Source organism: Hordeum vulgare, chromosome 7H, assembly GCF_904849725.1.
Source record: "Hordeum vulgare subsp. vulgare chromosome 7H, MorexV3_pseudomolecules_assembly, whole genome shotgun sequence".
In the NCBI taxonomy this organism is placed as follows: Eukaryota; Viridiplantae; Streptophyta; class Magnoliopsida; order Poales; family Poaceae; genus Hordeum; species Hordeum vulgare.
This window is the reverse complement of record NC_058524.1, coordinates 73,178,741-73,199,807: the sequence shown is the minus strand read 5'-3', so window position 1 is coordinate 73,199,807 and position 21,067 is coordinate 73,178,741. Positions and strand designations below refer to the sequence as shown.

Below are 21,067 nucleotides of genomic sequence, written 5' to 3'. Positions count from 1 at the left end.
AAATGTTGCTGCTTTACGACACTTATTTTGAGACGGAGGGAGAATTTGGCAAGCAAGATTATAGTCTAACTAACCCCATACATTAAAACACTTTTTTCACAATAGCTAATGGGTTTAAACTTTTTATTGTCAACTACACTAAAAAAAACATCATTTGGCAGAATAAAAACATGCCTCAACCAAATAGTATTTCATAATGTACCTGAATAACACTTACTGGAACATTCGAGACTTTCATGCATGGGGGCATAAAGCAACTTTTGGTCATCCATCAAGCGGAGCCGAAAGAGAACGGGGATGGCTTTCAAATCCTTGCCAGAAAGTGCCCCAAGATTCTTCCTGAATTTGTTGTGGCTATCATTGGGACACACTCTCCACTTTTAGTAAGTAGAAAAATGCGTATATGCAGAGTAAGAAGTTGAACTTTGTTGATTGATCTTACCTCAGAATTAGCTTTGCGTTTCAGAACACCCAGAACATTTTATAATCATGCTTTATTTTCCCAGTTCTGCCAATTCAGTTGCCTGGACCTTTTGTAAATCCTAGTCACCCAAAATTGCACACTAGTAAGCTTAAAAGTGCACTATCCGAGACATTTGAAGTACTATGTAACTTTATTAAAATGTTGGTATTAGAGTATAAATTTTGGTTTGCAGTTATATGCAGAGTGATTGGAGACAGGAATTAGGATCAAATGCTAAAATGAGACTGAGATTTGATTATCATTTTCCTGGCAAATGATAAATATAACTCTCTTCTTTTTTCCGTTTTTGCAGAGGAAAGTAACAAGCATTGAAATCTTGAGAACAGTGATAGATGATTCTATCTATCCCTTGAGATGTGGTGAATGGCAAGTTGACAAAAGATTCTGGATAACCTAAAGGGATCTTGATCTATATAATACTCCTATATAGGACATTTTTTGGTCCTAGATATGTAACTTTTTGTGATGCTCCTGGAACTGTTAACCTTTCTGTTGTGCATAACTAGCGCCCATAAAGTCCACACTTCTGGACAACCTTTAACTCATATGAATGTAGTAATGTATGCCTACCTTTTCTGTACAATTATATGTGGTTTTGGCACAGATCAGCATCACCACAAATGGGCAAATGGCATGATATGGACGGCCATAATAACGAAGTCAAAGATAGAAACAACCACCATAAATATGTGACCTGGCTTTATCGTGCTTTATGTCCAAATGTACTCCCAATTACAATTATCGCTCCTTTTGGACAGCGTATACCATAGTGGATCCACTGTATTTTCGTGCCCTCTACATCATCTACATAATGAAAATGCTATATCTTCACACCTTATGTAATAAATTCATCTCAATATTAGTTAATATCCAATGAGATCTACGGAAAGAAGTTTGAAAGATGCAAGAGCAACTCCAAATCGACAGTAGCGTTGGGGCTTTTCCACTTGTGGTTTGGATCTAAGTAGTGGCGGAGACAGGACCCAGAGCTCGAAGGCCCACGAGCCTGGGTCGTGGTGTAGAGATCCTTCCTACTACAATGGCTACATTAAATTACTATACCAACAGTACACGAAGGTGGCCGGGGCTTCGTGTTGGACTGGCTCCGTCCTTGGATCTGATTCCAAGGCCAGCGGGAGAGCAGTGTTTGGTGCACTTGTTGACGCCGGAGAAATGGGTGTGAGGCTGGATGGCAAGAGTTTCGGGTCAAGTCTTGATGGACAACAGACACCGGAGCCGCACTGGTGGCCAAAGCCGCTTTTGGTGGCAGAGAATTCTTCGTTATGCAATGATTTGGGTTATCATTGTTGAAGTTCATGATGGATTTCCGGATAATATGTGGGCGGACTCGCGAAACTCAGGTGGCAGAGCAGGTTGTTTGCAAGTCTGGATTAGTAAAGATCTCTCGCATGGATCAACTACATGTTTGCATCTACCATATATAGGTTGTGCATGGTGAAAATTGAATCCTCTCTATCAAGACCCAAAGGTGGGTTGTTGATGAAGAGTAAAGCATGGGGCTCCCGAATGGCCCTTGAGTAAGCTTCTGGCAACGAATTCGGCCTTGCACAGTGATTGGTTAGGGGGATTTGTGACGTCCGACAATGGTGGAGGGCGTCCTAATCGATGGCGCATGATTCTCTTGACTCTGCACGACACCTCGTGTATGTGAAAATTAATGTTCGTTCGCATTGTTATGTCCATATCCGGGGTGCGAATGAACGGTTGTCGTTGTGTGGTTTGATGGTGCCTTTTGAGTACATGCTCTCGAATTCGGAGCGAAAACTCTTGAACCCGATCTTAATTGATTGTACTTGTGAATTGTGATTGTGAATGTTTCCATGTCGTTTTCTTGTTGAAGACATTGTCCAAAGATTGCTCAGATTTCTCATCCGAGTGAAAATCCATGATCTAGTCTACGCCCCTTCTTGGAGACGTCCGTTATGCCAACCGTGGTGTTGATATTAATGGTTGCTGCGTTGCGTCGTTGATCTCTTGGGCATGACTTTTGGATGTATTAATTTTATTGTGTGCAACCTCAAATCCTCAATGTTCTGAATAGTTTTCACAATATGTTGTTGTGAAGACCCGGCCCGGTGCATTTTAAGATGATCTATGGTTGGATGGTTGGAATGAAAGTGATGTCCTCAATCCAACAGGGTTTAAATCCTGACGCTTGCATTATTTCTGAATTTCCGGCGATATGCTTTCAATGAAAGAAGCGGCAAGACGCCTAAGGTGACTTCGTAAACCTCAAAATGATATGTCGGCTCAGTCTCTCGGAGATGTACGATATGGGGTGAGCGTATGCGCATGTACTGTATTAAAAAACCCGAAAGAAGCATCGATATTTTCTCATTCACCTAGAGAAACAAATCCTCTTCATGTGAAATTCTTGCATCTCTAACCAAGCTGTATGAAAACCAGCAGAACCATGCATCATCTAGATGTAAGGATTCATGGTATTATAAAGGCCATGCCAAGTTGCCAACCATGGCTAGGCTAGCTCCTCCGACAAACACAACAGAGTGGTCATGCATGCCAACCATGGCCCTGATCACGCAAGCAGCTTCATTGCACGCAGACGCAGCCCAAACCTCACGCCGTCCATCGCACCTCTTCACCGGCCGCGCAGCGGGAACAGCCGCCACTCCTGGAACGAGGACTGGTACGAGACCAAGATCAGGACGAGCGCCAGCGCCAGCGCCACTCCCCACGGCGACGACGACGACGAGCCGCCGTCCCACCGTCCGTACGCCGCACCACGGCCGCTCCGGTGGTACTGGTCGCCCGGCGCCACCTGCGAGAGGAGGTACGCGAGCGCGCCTCCGCCTCGCCCTCCATGGTCGCCGCTGGCCGCCACCCAGAGCTGCGCGGCGACGATGAGCAGCAGCGGGGACAGGACGAGCAGCGGGCGGAGCTGCTGGAGCACGGCCTCCACCGCCGCCTCGCACCGCGCGTACAGCGAGGTGGCGGCGAGGAGGAGGAGCGTCGCGAGCAGGAGGAAGAGGTGCACCGGCGGGCGCGAGCCCGAGCCGCCGCCCCTCGCCGGCTGCTGCGCGTAGTAGTAGAAGGGCGCGGCCGCGGGCTGGTACTGGTAGTAGGAGGAGGTGTAGGGGCCGCCGTAGCCGCCGCTCGCCATCGTTCGTTGGTATCCGCGAGAGCTGATGATGATAGTCCTGGAGAAAATTAAGGAGCTCCGATGGGTGCTTCTCTGGGTCTCTGGATGAATAATCTGATGTGCTCCTGGTTTTCTTGCTTGCGCCGCTATATGATGCGCTCGTGTTCGTGGAGAAGGGGCTCGTGCATATATATGGTAGGAAAAGAGATGGTATCTGGTATGGAAGTTGAAGGCGATATGATGGGGGTACGTAGCTTTACTTGGGACGAGGGGATTCCTTCCAAAGCGCGGCAACCGCAAATCCGTAGCGCATTGGAAAACAATACTGCAAGGACCACATGTCACTCATGACGGAATATACAATACCGCCATGCAAAAATAAAAATAAAAATATTTTCGCGTTCCATATTTTTTTTAAGAACACACACTATAGGGCCTGTTTGGGACTGCTCTACTCCAGAAAATTCAGCTCCACTCTAGAAAACATAAGCCAAACGGGGTAGCTTCACGATATACAGCTCCAAAAAAAACTAGAATCTAGGGTCCAACTTCGTGTTTTTATGAAGCTCTTTATGAGGTGCTCCATAAAATTGTAGAAGCTGGAGTTGGAGCGAAATTACCCACCACTGTCATCCGTAACTGGATACCCCTTCGTTTCTCCCCTCTCATCCAATCAAATAGATCCTTTCCATCAAATTTTCCATTCGTGAAGCTGGAGTTGGATAAAAGCCAAACGTTTTCTTTGAAAGAGCTACAACTTCCGTATGAAACTGTTCCAAAGTGGATTTGATGGAGCGGAGCTGCTTTTGATGAAGCAGAGCTGTCCCAAACAGGGCCATAGTGTTCCATTTCATAGTAGAAGGAAAACAAATCATCCCCGGGGCAGATTTTCGAAGCAACACATTCATAACACCGCCTAGGTGTCGATGCGACCTGATCAAGCGGGAAGGTTAGATCATAAGTTCTTATCATGAGAGGACACAACAACAATGTTGAAAGTCTAGCGCATAATCGACATTCGCTATTCTACCGACCAACTCACACAGAACTAACCCGCCAAAGAAGAAATCGTCGGAAGGGACGACGGCGTCTCATTGTTTGCGGACACCATATAAGGGACACCCAAATGCCATTCCGTAAGGGCCATGGTCCAAACTGTGGTGATTGGTATCACTCGGCCGATGCATACGTCTTGTCGGGTCGTGTCCACCCTAGCCACCTTCATCCTTCCCGACCTTCTCCTCAAACACCTCCGCTTCATAGCTCTCCCATGCGCCTATAATGCCTCCTTCCGAACACATTTATCTCCTAAGACATCTCCCTTCCTAACACCTCATCCTCCTCCTAAGTGCCACATAATGGTGGAGCTTAGTTTCATGTTTGTGAACTCTAGGACATGTCATGGTTGCGGGGAATGGTCCCTGGTCGCTTTGACGAGTCCAAATCAACAAAGGTGGTGTGCGTGATTTTGACACACAACAAGAACGTATGGTGTGCGTCGTTACACACGAGCGGGGTGTTACAAAGAGTTTGGGCATGATTGTACGTATCTTGCACTTCATGGATGTTGATTACATTAGATTTTTCATGTTTCATACGTGTTTTCAATGTCTTCCTTGCAATGAAATGGGGATTCGTTGCATGCGGAAACAGTTGTGTTGACTTCTATGGCTAGAAGCACCTGGCCTAATTTTTTTTCTTATTTGGTAGCACCTGGCCGGCTTGCTATTTAGAGGTTGTTCGGTTCCTCTCCGCTCCATCGACTCCGCTTCCGAAGCGGAGCAGGTATATCTTATTTTTTAACGAAGAAGCTCACATCTAGCTTGAGAGCTCCACGGAGTGGAGAGGAACCGAACAGGGCCTTACTCAAACAGTTTTTTTTTAACCCCCACTCGACCACTTCAGTCTTGAGCGTCTCATGCTCCCATGTTCTGGTCGTCAAATTAGTTGTTGACCCAAAGGACCGTTACTACTGCCCAACGATTATACTATGCGAGCGTGCAAACGGAGCCACGCTAAGGTGCTAGGAGGAACGACGAGGGTCTTTGGGATTTGGAAAGTGCCGTCGGCGTCGCTGTCGCCCGTAGTGCCTCGCCTCGCCTCGCCTGTGTCATGTCGTAGGTGCCGCGCGCCGCTGGTACTTTAGGTGGTGGCAAAAGTCGGGGATCTTTGTCACCGGACGTGGCTTTTGAGTTTTGATTGATGATACCTTTGGCTTTGGGTGGTTGATCGTGCACCCATGTACGCCGTCTACACGCACACCGATCAATAACCATCGTACGTACGTGGAAAAGGCGGTTACCATCTTATTTCCGTTGGTACGTACGTATCATTTCATGGTGTATATTATTGTTGTTGATCATATTAAGTGGAGTACAAACGCATACTTTGCTGTTTGCTCCATTGATTTGTGCAATCATTTGGGTGGCCTGCCCTGACCGTGAGCGAGGAGGGAGGTTCGCCGGACGCACATGCACGCGACGACCCACGTTCGACGCCGCGCGGCCCACCGCCTTTACGGTGTGTGCATATGGATGCGGTATACTACTCCTATATGCGAGCCCACGAGAAACAGTACAAGGAACATGTTTCTATACGGCTAGGATGATCAGCACAGCCTACTTTTATTCCCAATTTTGTGTTTCAGTTTCGTCAAGTCTGGCCTGTAAACGGACCACTCCAAGCCAGGGCAAATACTTCCTCTGTCCTAAAATTCTTGTCTTAGATCTGTCTAGATATGAATGTATCTAGTCATGTTTTATTATTTTAGTACATCCATTTCTAAATAAACTTAAGACAAGAATTTTAGGACAAAGGAAGTAACTCACAAACTTGTACTACACGAAACTCTTCCACGATCCCCACACACACACACGCGCGCACACACACACACACACAAAAACGCGCACGACGCTGCAGGCCGAGTTTGAAAACCGCGCATGCGTTCACACGCACTGTTCGCGTCCCCGTGGCGACGTAGAAAACCCACACAAAACGGAGCCACTGCAGCAGGCTTGACCTGCAAGCCGCGCTCCAGATGCTACGGGACAACGTCGCTTGGCCACGCACGCACGCATGCGGCGGCGGGCGTCAACGGGCCACATCGGCGGCACGTAAGCCCGGCGTCCAAAGGCGAGACTTTCGGCGTGGCGCGGCGAGGATGGCTTGTCCGGGTGTGCCTGTAAAGTGTAAAGTTGCCCTGCTCCTTCCTCCTTTCCACGAGCTGGCCGGTGCCTGCCTGCCTGCCTTGCGCTGCAGTCTGCACAGGAGGGAGGAGCAACTCCGCGGTCCCTGTGATCTGACCTCACTCACCGATGGGAGCCGTCGCTGTTGCTTTTCCGGTTCGTGGCCGGCTGCGGCGCCAGTTCGGGCGACGACCATGGAGAGATAGCTCGCACCGTGGCCATACGATAACCAGAAAAATGCCTGGCAAAGGAAAACAGGCCGTGCACTCTTGCTCTTGCGATGAGCAGGACGAAACAAAATGGTCGCATCATCATGCACAAGGACTGTTGAGTTACCAGTACTTCACTACACTGCGCATACAATACCCACTCATCTCCCCTAGGAACGGGTATTCAACGCACATACATACATACTACACAACAGGCGCACATTCACACCGGGGGTACAGTTCTCTTTACACGCAAAAACCCCGCAACCTGCAAGCACAACACACGCACCGATGATCTGATATACAAACTTTACAAAGGACTATTTCTACCATCATCGGTAGATAATCTCAAGGGTCATGGCTCGTGATCCACAACAGAATCGTGTATGACAACCGAATCGTCTTGGCAGTTCCCCTCGGCCTTCCGCAGTTCCGCCACCAGGGTCCATATATTTGCGAGCTCGCCCTCCAGGAACGCCTCCTTCTGCTTCGACTCCTCGATCTTCTTCTCGAGTTCGGCCTCTCTCTGCTCCTTCTCCGCGAGCACCATCTCCATAGCCTGCTCCCTCTGGCTGCTTGGGTTCGTGTCTCTTTTACCACCCGGTTCGTGCCGTTCGACGTGGCTGCCCTTCCGAGCTGCCCTCGGGCTATGGCTTGCTCTTCGCGGGGTCGAGCTTCTCGCTGAAGCCAACTCGCTGGCAAGCTTCTCGTTCTGCTTGACGAGTTTGGTGACTTCTTCAGAAAGTGCTCTCAGTTCGACACCCGCGGCTGAGGCCAGGCCCCTGGCGTATGTGCTTTCCTCCAGAAGTTCCTTGTTACGGACCTCTAGCTGAGCTTTGGCTTCAGTGAGTTCGCGCAATCTCTGCTTCAGTTCGTCCACCTCTGACTGAAGAGGGACGCAAGTAACATAAGATATTGCGATGCCCTGTTTTGAAGCACTGATTCACGATTTGAAGAAAACTAAAAACTGTATTGCTAATTAGCAATAATTAATGATGACATGGCAAGTCTACATGCATTATCATGACAGGCAACGTCAAGAGTTATTTGTGTCATCTAGATTAATCTTATCATCTTTATCGGAAAAAAAAGATTAATCTTATCATGAGATGCACAACAAACAGGATATATGTGCCAACCACCGGGCTCTATAGGCTTCAGTTCAGAGGACAGGAAATTGGACTTGCATCTGAACGAAAGGATGATGGACCTGAGTGTAGAGAAAAGGCAAACCTGTGATGTGTATTCCAGTGGTTTTTCACATACAACACTGGATAATGGTTTATCATTATGAACTTGTGATCCAACGTCACGACTGATGCCTGTTTGCAGCTGCAATCTGATTCTTTCTGGTAAAAACTCGTCAATTTGAAGAGCTTGGACGATCTGTTCTTTCAAGTAAACAACCATTTCTTGCAACTCTTCACATTCGCTTGCCTGATAAGGAAAACTTGTTAGTTACAAACTTTTGCGCTTATTTCTAAACACACAATCAAATATAACCTTTTTCTCTAGCTGGTCTTCCAGTATCCTGTTGTCTGCTGTTTTCACCTGCAGCACATACAGAAAATGGCCTCGCAATAACCAAAATGAACTGACTATGCGGCACATTTAATAATATTCATTCAACATACAAACTTCTTTGTTATCGGCCAAACATTTCAATAAGAGAGGGTGTGTAAATGCTGTCGAACAAATTCAAGTTTTTTTCATGACTTTCAAAATGAAAGTTTACTGCAGGAGTACACCTAAGCTCCTTACTGCATATAGAATGTTGCCACATTCAGCTCTTCATTGTGGGTTTTTTCAATATCCAAATTTGTCACTGCTCTCTTGTGAAGCAAATGCGATTTTTGGGTGAGAAAACATCAGTACATAATTGGAATCGCCAAAATTTCTAGTTCTCATGCTCCTTCCCAATCCTTTTCTAAAAAAATGCTCCTTCCCAACAATACTACACCAATTCAAATACAATGGATCCAGCCTGGTGTTACTATGGAAATTCAGAATATTATGGTTGCCATGTATTTGTCCCTTCTTTTATTTTTAGTTACCTATATGCTAATGTGGACCTTTTTGTACCTGGCAATTGCAAATTTCAGTTTCAAATACCTTAACTTTAGTACCCATTCCATTTTGCTGATACAGCTTTAGAATATGCAGAAAAACTGTTCGCATTTGTATTAAGAAGAGGATAAAAGAGGAAATATTCAGTAGAACGCCTTGACGCTACAAGGAGCATGTAGCTCACTTCCAAAAGTATTCATACAGAAAACAATAATTTCCATACCTCAAGTTGAAAAGCCTTCTCATTGAGTTGCTTAAGTATCTCAGCATAATACTGAAGACAATGAAATAGTCTGTTATGGATGCATATCAAAAGAACAAGGTCAAAACCGCAGATAGTGCACAACATTACCGGTGCAAGTTCTAAAGTGTCAGCCTTTCCTTGACTGTCTGCAGCATTCTGACTTTCCAAAGATGCTATCTGCTGCTTACATTTAATCTCGTCATTGACCACCTTTATTTCCATCTTAAAGCAAAGGCACAATTTTGAAGAACAAGTGTTGTAATGAAATAGCAAAAAAGTGTACCAGGGAGAGGTTTACCTCAATCTGTTTGTTCATTTTGCTTATTCCAGCTTCCTCTGTGAGGTGATTTACAACGTTTGAGTGGAGAACAGTCTCCCCTGACGAAATCTTTAACTGCTCTCTCAATAGATCAACATCATCTAAGATTTCACTTTTTCTGCTGACCTGAACCATACAATAGAGCAGATTATACGAAACGATAACATGCTTTTTAGCAGTGGCGGAGCTTGAGCCAAAAATAAACCTAATATAAATAAATATAGGCTTAATTGTTTTTGAGCTGAGGGGCCATGGCCCAGGTTGGCTCCCACCAAGCTCCGCCGCTGCTTTTTAGGCTATCTACGCACAAGCTTGCACTAGACAACTTATATCAGTTACTTGCTCTGAATCCCAGTCTGCTAAAGTTCACCTTCTGTTTTTCTCCTACCTTTTCGTTTTGTATTTAGAACTGCAACCCATTTTGTTTGTCTTAATGGAATGCAAACAAAGGGGAAATGTGCTCACACTTTGTACGGACAGCATATCTTCTACAGGAGAGCTGTCAGAAGGAAATTTTCCAAGATCAACACTCAAAAGATCAGCTGGTACATTCTCATCAAGCATAGAATTCCACGTCCTTTGTTCTGGTAGAAAATTAATCCCATCCTCCAGACGTGTTGAAGGAGCAGTAAGGGATTTGGTCAAACGAGAATTGCCACCATCAGAACATGCCAGGGTTGCAGAACCACTATCACGCTTCTGCATACAGTTAAAACATAAAGTTCAGAGTGAAGGAGAACACTGACAAAGCAAATGAGTCACTCGTTCTGGTTTGGCTCCAAAAAACTACTATAACCTTATCCATACTAAAAGGTTGTCATGAAATCAATATGCATCTATACACAACATCAGTACGCCACATTGTCTAGAATAACCATTCTTATGAGACCCATATGGCTTGATATAAGTTGGGTTCTGACATGTAATATCAAAAGTAAAACACAACTGTTCACCATGTTAAATATAATGTTGAAATACGGTTGATTAAAAAGAATCTGATTTGTCTACCCGAAGTTTGAACCAGTTAAGGAGTCCTTTACGATTTTGCTTCTCCTCCTTAGGAGACATTTCAAGTGCTTCACCAAATCCTTCCATGGGGATAACAAGCTCATTTCTCTTGCTATTCACGATAATATTCCGCCTTCTATGCGGGAGATATGCCAGCTGCAATTTTAGCAGACAAACTTTAGAAAAATAAAGGCATTAGAACTAATGAAAAAAGACATCATGGCAAAAGCTAAATGCAAGCTTGTTGAATTATATCATTTTGTAACATTATCTGAATATGCAAACCTCTCCTTCACCAAAAGAATGTCGGCGCCTTGTGCCAGGATGTTGAGATGATCTAGTAGTCTGGGTTTCTCTGGTGGAAACCAGGATTAGTTTTGTTAGACGCTGTATCCTACCAAGCAAAGCAGCTTTGGCTTCTTCTTCTTGTTCCAATCTAGATTGAAGCTTGACATTACCATCTTCTAGCTTTTCATGTGATGAATAAGTTGTGTTACGAACTTAGAATCCATCAGTGATGCACCAAAATATTTCCTTCAAGCATGATAAGTAAAGTGAAAGATAACAAACCAATACAACACTAAATGCGACAGTAAAAAAATATCACCTTCTGTTTCCAAAGAATGGTATTATCTTCTGTGACATCTTTCAAAGGAGTGGCAGTAAACATCCCTCTTTTCAGTTGTTCTAGCTCTTCCCTTAGTCGACGAATTTCACTTTGGTACTTCTTTATTAGAGATTTCTCATCAATAATCTGAAAACCGTGAATACAGTTATAAATAAGTCAGAGATGAACACATGAGGAGGAGAATCTGATAAGCAAGCATATCCACCTTGTTTTGTAATGCTTGGATCTCAATGTGCTTTGAGCGGTGGGCAAATTTTAACATGTTATGAGTTTCTTCACAGTTGCTCGATGCTGGAGTAACCGTGCAAATCAGCTGCACAAAGTCAATACACAAATGATTACGATACCAAAAATGAAAGAATATAACTTTTAAGCAGTATCCTGAAGAACTCACAGAAACACGTCCTTGGCCACTCAAGGATGACTGCAGCAAACGTGTCAATTTTGAGTTCCGAAATGGAACATGAGTAGCTTTTCCATCAGTCAATTTTGATATCACCTGGAATATGCACACAAAATTCTTTAAGACAAGACACTAAAACTAATCCTGATGACTTCTTGCCATAAATCACTAGGGAAAATTATAAACAAATAAATGCACATGGAATGGAATAATAGTGGTTCTGCTACATTGTCTTGTTTTCTTCGTGATGTTGTAACTAATACATTGTGCACATTGAACCCTTTCTAATTTCTTACAAATGCCTCTAAGAAGTGAAATAACTAATACGACATACAGGGATGCAGAGCTGTGCCACTGGGAGCATACAGAGTTTAGATTGTAAACTCTCAAAGCAACAGTCCACACATACAATGTGCAGGCAACAACATCCATAAGTTTATAGAATTTTAATATCATGAGCATAACATGTTTATAGCTCTATATTAGGAAAGATTCTTGTCATAAAATTGTGATTTCAGGACTGAGGCCCACCGTTCCAAGAGTCAGCAGACTCTTATTGATATAAGACCCTTCCTTCCGGCGTGCTCCTGTTGTTTCAGCCCTTGAACTCTCTGAACCTGCCAGATCGATGAGGTTCTGCAAATGAGTGACAAAATAAGAAATTATTATGTTTTGGGTGCATGAATGCACATAATGTTCAGATGCTACAATAAATGAACACAAGTGTATATGGAGTGTGCATATACATATGTAAAATTAATTAGAGTAATGAGAGTGATTGTGAATCGGAGGAGGGGGGAGGGGGGATCTCACCAGCTGCGAAAAAGTAACCGTTTCTCCTTCATTAGACTCAAAGCAGGGGCTGCTCTCTACTGTCTGTGTGAATAAATTGAAAGTTTATAGAAGATGTATGCCAAATGAAAATATTTGAAAGACTTCCATGTAACTACGCATATTATGACCAAAATATCACAAATTACATTTTGAAAAAGGTTTGCACAGAGCGCACATTCTTTGACATGCCTAGTGCAGAATCATTAGTTTATGAATATAAAGAAATCACTCGCATTACCAGTGTGAAAATTGTGTGGCTTCTGCTACTTAGAAGATTAAAGTTAGTGGATCCAACATGCCTATGCTCTGAAAAAAAATAGAACATGGTCAAATGTAAGTACATAAGTACATTGTTCCACATGTGCATTTCACCCAAAGAACAGAACCAACTAACAAAGTCCGAGGTACCATATACCAACAAGTGCAATTTGTGTGTTTATCATACTGCATTTTTCAGTCAACCTGGATTATATGTTTGCAGTAAATTATTTAGGATACCATCTAGTAAGTCAAGGCAAGATATACTGTTTATCCAAATCAGAAAATGAACAAGTGACATGTTTGCAATCTGTATAATAAATTATAAAATATACTCATTCTTCTCTGGATATGTTGATATATGGCGAACTAGACATTTGCTATATCAGCCATCCACAAGTATTCTACAGTAGCTAGACAGAAATGTCCAAATGGTCGTGTTCCCTTATCAAGTATCATCAGATTTACTATTATACGAAATTTAACCTCGTTACATGATAGTTTGTTCCAGGCATATTAAAGAAAGACTATTAGATAAGAATTATCCTCATAACTACTGTCGGCTCATGGTGATATCCAGATATTCTTTATACAGCCATGCTGGTAAAGGTACATCAAAGAGACAACAAAATAAATAAAAGGAACCTTCTCCGGCTGCAATAAGGGATAAAACATGGGTAGGAGATAACACTACTTCTTCCTTTATGCTCTCAACAAATGTTCCCTGAAAGAATAAACTATAATCAAGAAAATACAGTAATATAGTTCAAGACAGTCGCATGCTGCATACGCCATAAGCAATTGGCATTTTATGTGTGATTGTCCATGTTAATGTCATCATGTTCTTGCATCATCCATCAAGCAGTTTTCATATGTCGGGAAAAAACACTACAGGAAGTACAGGAATTGTTGTCTAAATTAAATTAAATGTTTGAGTAGGAAAAAAACAATGACCTGTACCTAGACCAATACTTAGCAACCTGCATTCTTTTGTACCATGAACAACACTATATGCAGACAATTGCAAGTAATAGTCCTCAAGAAAGTTCAGTGTTCAGTTAGTTAAATTAACTTTTAGAAGCAGTAAAAAGCCTTTAGAAGAATTATCTCAGTAGCTTTTAAAATTTATGACTAGTTAACTAGAAAAGTACACAGATTGTGTGATAGAGACTCATGTTACTTAAAAAAGAGATATTTCAAACCTGAAGATCCTCCCTAATTCGTAAATTCTTCCCTGCAGGATTTAGGAGATCGTTCACAATCTATAAAGGGTGAGGCTCCCAATTAATACAGGACAGAAAATTACTATAGAAGAATGCACATTTAGTTGATTGTTCAGAATGAGTCACTCAGTTCAGAATAAATATTATGGAGAAATGATTTCAAAAAACCACATTCCTAGATCATAAATGTGTAACTCCCTAGGGTATGTGCAAAAAAGTAAGAAAAGCAGGTAGACATAAAAAGGTTAAGTTTACACTTGAATCAACCAACTTCTGTCTTTCTGGTTATGTTGATTTTCTCTTTTTGTAATTTACTTTTCAGGGGTTGGATAGATAATAAATAAAGGGGTCCAGATTATAGCCTATAGGAAACTGAAAGTTGAGCTTCATCCTCATCTTAGCTTAATGACCACCATTGGACCTAATGAGACTTAGGACCCGCAACGTGAAATTGTACTGTCTGTGAGGTAGGTACTGAGAGCAACGCAGCAGCTACCACGGTTTTCAAGAGGAACACTTGCAAGTTGTGACAGGCAGGCAGAACTGGTCATCAGTACAAGTATAAGTTTTATTGATCAGTGTTATCCATGCTAATACCGGTGCGACTGCTATGATTTGTAATATATCATTAAGAAACCTGTTTCACATGCTTCATAGTACTATTAGCATGTTTCTAGTATTCCAGGTTAAGCTATAAGCAAGAAGCAAAATAAATACTGTGCTAAGAACCCAGGAAAAATAAACTGCATTTACATGTGTGATGTTCGTGCCCATCGCTTTACGGTTATCTAATCTGAAGTTTTGTTACATTTTACTGTGACATACGAACACTGGAGTACAAACATACATGCTAATTAGAATAAAATTTATCAAGGTTGCACAATGAAATGCAGTATTGGGAACAACCAACCTCGTTATAAATTTCCAAGTATGATACACGAAGAAGAAACTCCCGATTCAGGGTCTACAAAGTAAAGCCAAATTAATACAATGATTTGGTCGAACCATCTAGGATTCTAGGGTATTGATTCGAGTAGTACCTCTTGTATTATGTCAAACGCATCTTTCACAGCCAAAGGTATAATCCCTGGGGATCTTTGATCTCCCTGCTTATAGCGTAAGTGTATGTGAAGAAATAAAAAATGTTTGCCGTATGCACATTATAGTTTAATGTTTGTATAAAGAAAAGGGCATAAATGGTAACATCGCTAGTTATAATGGAAACTGAAAGCAAATCGCTATTTTACCCATTTGATGATTTAGAAGAACAAACTCTACATCTCAGCAAAAGGTGTATCTCAAACAATTCGGACTGCATAGCATTGCCCACGCACAAGACTGGGATTCCATGACTTCCTAAGGAACGACAGTATCTAAAACAAGTTTCTTGTTACAAATGTACGTACATGCATCGTATGTGTCTTCCCACTGCTTGTAACCCCGTATGCAAATATTGTACCTGACAGAGTGACAGTAAAAACAGAAGGGAAGTTTGTCATTCCTCCCCAGCAATTAAGAGCAGTAACTGTGTAATGGTGTCCTAGTTTCACCATTGAAGACTAATACGAACAAATGAACTTCCACATGATTCAGTAATTTACTGAATTCAACCAGACAGACTACGGTGATGTAGGTAAATACCCCAAAACAATTTCACGTTCAGATAAACTAGTGCAACATTAAGAATTCTTTACAAAACAGAACGCAGAGGAATAAGAGAATACATGATCAGTAAGTACCATTTATTCCTTGCATGGCACCACTGACAACATGTTGAGCGGCAACATCATATACCTGCTGTGTTGTCGTAGTTGGTCCAAACACACGATCTGGTTGTAAATTTCCCATTAGCCACTTAGAAAAGAAATTTGAAATTGAAAACAGAGTTTGCTGTTACTTAATGAATGCGGCAACCATTTCAAGCAGAAACATTTGGTCATTCCATTGAATAATCTGCCTACACAATCATACAACAACATTTCATGTAAATTTATCGATTGTGTTACACTATTACTCCAGCATATGTGCACAAGACCAGAATCGTGTCATTGTTCAGAAGGTGGCAGTTATGCTTCTGTTACTACTTCGGGCCCGCAAGCAATCCACTCATTCTCCAACACTTCAGATTTAGTGAGCCTCACCATCAATTATACACTCAGCTTTACATACCGTAGGCATAAGCGATGTTGGGATTGTGCTCGCTGCGCACGACAGTCTCGCCGTCCGCGTACCACGCGATCTCCTCCCCCTGCCGAATCTCCCGCGAGCTTCCACACACACACACACACACAAACAAAGCCACCACCAGTGTTAGTTCGCAACTCGGCATTGCCCCCCGAATGCCCGAACCCAAGCGCGGCGCAACAAAGGTAGACGGTGCGGACGAAGCAAACCTGAGCGGCCGGAAGCGGACGGTGGCGGTGACGCTCTCCTTGGCCGGCGGCACCTCCCCGGGCCCCGGCTCGTCGAACGCCTCGGTCGAGAGCTCCGCCGCGAACCGCGACCGGGGCGTCGCGGCGGTGCACGTCGGCGAGTCCGACTGCGCCGCCGCGGCCGCCCCGTGGGAGGCATTCCGGCGCGGCGACGCCATGGCCGCCACCACCGCGGGCGGGCTCGGCGCTATTGGCGCGCGCGAATGGGGGTCGCCATTGGCGCTGGCGCGAGCGGCATTGGATCTATGCGGCCGCGCGGGAGGGGAAGGCGAGGCCCCGCGCGCGCGCGGTTTGGCCTTGGCGGTGGCGTGGCCGTGGGTAGGGGCGTGATACGGTTTGGTTCGCTTGGCTTTGAAGCGATGCGGTGCGCGGAGCAGGTAAAAAGGATTTCTAAAAGGTGAAAAAGACGGCTACCTTTTGGTTGAATTTTCCAACCCACTTTTGCAAAATTTAATTGCGCATTGGTCGATACAGGCGTGCTTTTTGCTAAAATTGCAGCACTTTTTTAGACATGTTACGCATCCCGTCGGTTGATCTTCGCAGACCGTCCGATTTACTGCATCAAGCGAGTTAGATACGCTTTTGTCATTACAGGTCTGTAAAACAGGTCTTGTTGCAGAATTATTTTTATAACATAGATCTTGTTGCGAATATTTTTTGCGGTAACGGTTTTGTTGCGAATTTTTTTGTAGCTGAGTTTTCATTGCAAAAAAAAAATTACAACTGAGGTCTTGTTAAAAAAATTCATAATAAATGTTTTGTTGTAAAATATAAATTCATTATAGATTGTTGCAACACCGTACATGTTTCACAAACATAGACTCTGTTGCAGAACCGTTATGAAGGTGACGTATGTGGCCACTGCAATCCGTCGGCTGATGGTTAATTTTATATTTTTTCAAAGATGAGAGAGGCTAAAATCATAGTTAATGTTTTCAATCCTAGAGTTGCAAGGATGTGTGCATGTTTTTAAATTTATTTTAGATTTTTCAGCAATCTTCATTAAGTGAAAAACGGTATTTTCACTGGACTATGAGTGCCCGTGAACTATGAGGTGTCTCCTAAAAGGTGCTCATATAAGTGAATGTACGTCGGTGTTTACGTTTCATATAAAGTTGGATAAAGGAGAAAAGAGAAAAATATATACATCAGTGTTTATGTGCTATATCCAGGATGATTTCTCATGTAAAGTTGGATATACGTGTTTGTTGACTGCAAAAGGAGAAAAGAAGAAGAAAAAAATATACATCAGTGTTTTGTGATATATCCAGGATTATTTCACAAGGTATACGCGGTCGAAAGGTTTGAAGTTTGAAGCACGGTGGGGCATCAGATGTATCGTGTGCTTAGCCCAATTCTAAGGAACGATCGCAAACGTTCGTTTTACCTGTTTTTGCATCCGCATTGACAAAACGAACTATCGTGTCCTATAAATATGTACAATCGGCCACTGCATCGCGAACCATTTATTTGATTTTGAACACTAAAAGATATTATAAAATAATTAAAAAGGTATATATTACAATAAACTTATTAAAAAGTTCACAAAAGTCATGGGCCCACATTAACTTAACTTCATTTTTTTAAAGGTAGATCTAGTCGTTGCTATCGTGGCTGCCTTATGTTGCCGCCACCGATGATGTGGCTGTTTTCACACGTTGTCGCCCTCGTCCTCCTCTTCCCAGGTGAGGTCAATGCAGGGAGGCGGATGTCAGAGCCTCAGAGGTCTGTTGGTGGTCGCGAAGCTTGGGCAGGCGCGACATGTGGCTGCGATTTGCGCAGCAGGCTGTGGTGGTGCCGGGGATGGTAACCATGACGCTCATGAGGTCGGCGGTGTTGCCGGTGGTGGCGAGGGCATGCTGCATGACATCGTGGTCGTCCACGGTCAAGCCTGCCCATACAAGGTTGGGTTCCACACCGGGGTGGATGGACGGTCATCCATCACCTTCCACTTCACCTCCCGCTTCACGTCCAGCTCGGGGACATAAACATCGCCGGCGGAGGAGAGCGCCATCATCTCCTCCAGTCCCTTCCACTACTCCTCCTGCCTGCGCTTGAACTCCCTCTCTGAGTCCTCCATCATGGCCTGCACCAACCGCTCCTCCTCTTCGGCGGTAATGGTGGGAGGTGGTGGTGACGGCGGGAACGGAGAAGGGGAGGGTGTCGGCTTTAGGTCGCGCACCCGCTTACTACCATGCGCTCTTGGTGCGCGCACATGGGGCTCACGAGCATGCCTCACAAAGAACTGTTTGCGGGCGCATGCCGGGATTGTCCTGGAACCAACTGTCCTAGAGCGGTGAGTCCATGTCATACCTGCAATTGGCAAGGAGGTGGCACAGGATCCGAGTGTGCCGACGGTTGATTTCCAGGAGGTGGTGTGCGGCCGCTCAATGCGACGGCGAGAATATGCACCCTGATCCGGGCTCAGATCCACCCATTTGGGAGGTGAGCATTGGTCCATGGAAGTGGGGTGCTGGTCTGCCAATAGCGTTGGCATACCTTCACCTTCACGTACGGTCGAAAGCGCGACGGGTCTGGCGAAGGGCAAATGGAGAAGCGGTTGGTGAGGTGACATTCACGATGGCGCTTCCCGATGACGCGAAGGATGACCCTGTCTCGTGGTCGTGATAGGCCTTCTTGCTAGGAACCCACTTCCAAAACCCCATAAAGGCGGCCAATGGGGAACGAAGAGGGTTGAGCTGGACGACGCTAGGGTTTGCTAGTCGGGGCTGGATGGGGCAGGGAGTGGAAGTGTTTGGACACCTCAACGAGGTGGACTGGCCGGTCCATGGCTTTGCCATTAAAAAGGACATGGTCGAGGACAACCGAAGGGGGAAGGAGGCTGACCTAGAGGCTCGTCCGTCCATGTGGATTGAATGGGTCAGCGGGGAGTGGTAGGGAGGTCGACATGCAGGCCGATATGCGGATGACAAGGCGTGTGTCCGTCCAGTGTACGGCTGGACGCAAATTGGACCCAAAACTTCACATAGTTTTCGCTAAAGCGGACACGAGCCAGACACATTTTGGATTGCTCCCGTGAGTTGGGCCACCGAATCTATTCATTTCGTTCCAAATGGATACCGTCAGACCAAATGAGAGCATCTACATCCGAACCCCCTACTCTCTCCCTAAACTCCCAAAACGCCCCGTCCGGTTAGTGCCCGGTCAGAAAAATGACCCAACCGGACACCTCATTTCGTCCCTGTACGTTCAGACTGACCGACACGCCTCAAACTCGTCTCAAATATGAGGACGATATCACGCTGCCCGGTCACGTTTGGAAACCTTGCTCCACGTCATAGTTGTCTCACATGCAACCACACACCGGAGCTCTCACGCCCGTGGGCAACTACCTGGTTGAGCCTCGGCAACCGCGTGGGGTAGTTGGGCGATGGCTCCGCCATTGATATTAGCTATATACTTCTCTGTACCAAAATAATTGTAGTTGAGAAGAAGTAGTTTAGTTCTTCTCAACTATAATTAATTTGGTACAAAGGGAGTATGTCGTTGTAGATGCTGTGAGGTGGCTCATTGAAGTTGGCTTAAGAACATCTTCAATAGATGGTCTATATGTAGAAATATCTAACTTTTGGATCTTCGCGAGCAAAACGCGATGTTCCAACAAATGGTCCATATGTAAAAAAAATACATCACCGCCTTCCGGAGATGTAAAAATGAAAACTTCGTGATGCAAATTTACATCACGAGATACAACTGATGTAAAACCGCAGCCGCCCGTCAGATGACCAACCGCCAGTTCATTCCCCTTCCACCTCGCGATCGCCCGCCCGCGACCGAGCACCAGCCATCCAAAGTCACTGCCGGCACCGCCCAAGTCACCGTCGTCGTCGCCGCCCTCTCCCGCCCTAGCCCGCGGCGCCTCTCCCGCCGAAGGGCGTCTCGCAGCCGCCCCGACGTCGTCGTTTCGAGAAGCAGCCGCGGCTGGATTCACCGACTCCGGCGGTCCGGCAGCCCATATAGCTCCGCTCCGCCGACCGCCATGCTCCCTTCTCCTTTGCACCGCCGTCAGCAGCAGCGACCAATCCAACCGTCGTCCATCTTCTTCCATCCTGCACACAAGGTGTTCGACGGAATTCCCCAGGGTAAAAAAGACGAAACTTGATGATTTAAATTGGGATTGGATAGTATGTTTGACGGTGATTGTCTGCATTGTAGATGAGCTCGGTTGACTCCTCATTCGTGGACGATTCATCGTCGGACGAGGAATTTGATTTGAAGAAGAAGAGGACATTGCTATGCTAGTGGCCATGCACAAGGGGAAGAAGCAAAAGCACGGTGGTTTCGTCTACGGTCGTGTGTTCATTTGGAGAGAACGGATTGATGCACACAACCGGTTTATGCGCAACTACTTTGGATCACCACTTGTTTTCCCGGAGAATTACTTTCGACGTCATTTCAGAATGTGGAAAGACTTGTTCATCCACACTTGCAATTCCCCGAAGCAACACAATCCAGCCTTCGAGCACAGAAGGACTGTGCTGGGTTGCTTGGCCTTAGCATTGAACAAGAGGTCACTACCGCTTTGCGCATGATGGCATATGGTGTTCCGGCAGATTACATTGATGACAACTTGGCGATGGCAAAGAGCACTGCTATCTTCTATGTCAAGAAATTTGCAATGACTGTGGTAG

At 44.8% G+C, this 21,067-nt stretch overlaps 2 protein-coding genes across 2 annotated transcripts; both read right to left on the bottom strand.

Moving 5' to 3' along the window:
* Positions 1-2,784: 2,784 nt before the first annotated feature.
* On the bottom strand, positions 2,785-3,866 carry LOC123407737. Its single transcript, XM_045100937.1, has one exon. It carries the CDS (start codon positions 3,624-3,626, stop codon positions 3,105-3,107), a length of 522 nt encoding a protein of 173 aa, XP_044956872.1. The 5' UTR covers positions 3,627-3,866; the 3' UTR covers positions 2,785-3,104.
* A 3,216-nt stretch (positions 3,867-7,082) lies between these two features.
* Positions 7,083-16,573, bottom strand: LOC123408329 (kinesin-like protein KIN-7D, chloroplastic). The gene is made up of 23 exons (XM_045101453.1): positions 16,377-16,573; positions 16,153-16,250; positions 15,723-15,812; positions 15,390-15,442; positions 15,024-15,089; positions 14,894-14,947; positions 13,963-14,022; positions 13,406-13,484; positions 12,741-12,808; positions 12,482-12,544; positions 12,200-12,304; positions 11,660-11,764; positions 11,471-11,578; positions 11,245-11,391; positions 10,923-11,105; positions 10,638-10,793; positions 10,095-10,328; positions 9,609-9,755; positions 9,419-9,532; positions 9,290-9,340; positions 8,503-8,550; positions 8,233-8,436; positions 7,083-7,885 (listed from the first exon to the last, which is right to left on the bottom strand). The coding sequence occupies exons 1-23, from the start codon at positions 16,571-16,573 to the stop codon at positions 7,355-7,357; spliced, it is 2,961 nt and encodes a 986-aa protein (XP_044957388.1). The 3' UTR covers positions 7,083-7,354.
* Positions 16,574-21,067: the final 4,494 nt, after the last annotated feature.

What these genes read in the sequence shown, in the direction of transcription:
- LOC123407737 (XM_045100937.1), bottom strand. Translation starts at nt 3,626, where the DNA reads ATGGCGAGCGGCGGCTACGGCGGCCCCTACACCTCCTCCTACTACCAG.
- LOC123408329 (XM_045101453.1), bottom strand. Translation starts at nt 16,573, where the DNA reads ATGGCGTCGCCGCGCCGGAATGCCTCCCACGGGGCGGCCGCGGCGGCG. An exon ending in CGTTTGACATAATACAAGAG is followed by an intron (nt 14,948 to 15,023) that starts GTACTACTCGAA and finishes TTTACTTTGTAG; the next exon opens with ACCCTGAATCGGGAGTTTCT. An exon ending in CGGTTACTTTTTCGCAGCTG is followed by an intron (nt 12,305 to 12,481) that starts GTGAGATCCCCC and finishes ACTCATTTGCAG; the next exon opens with AACCTCATCGATCTGGCAGG.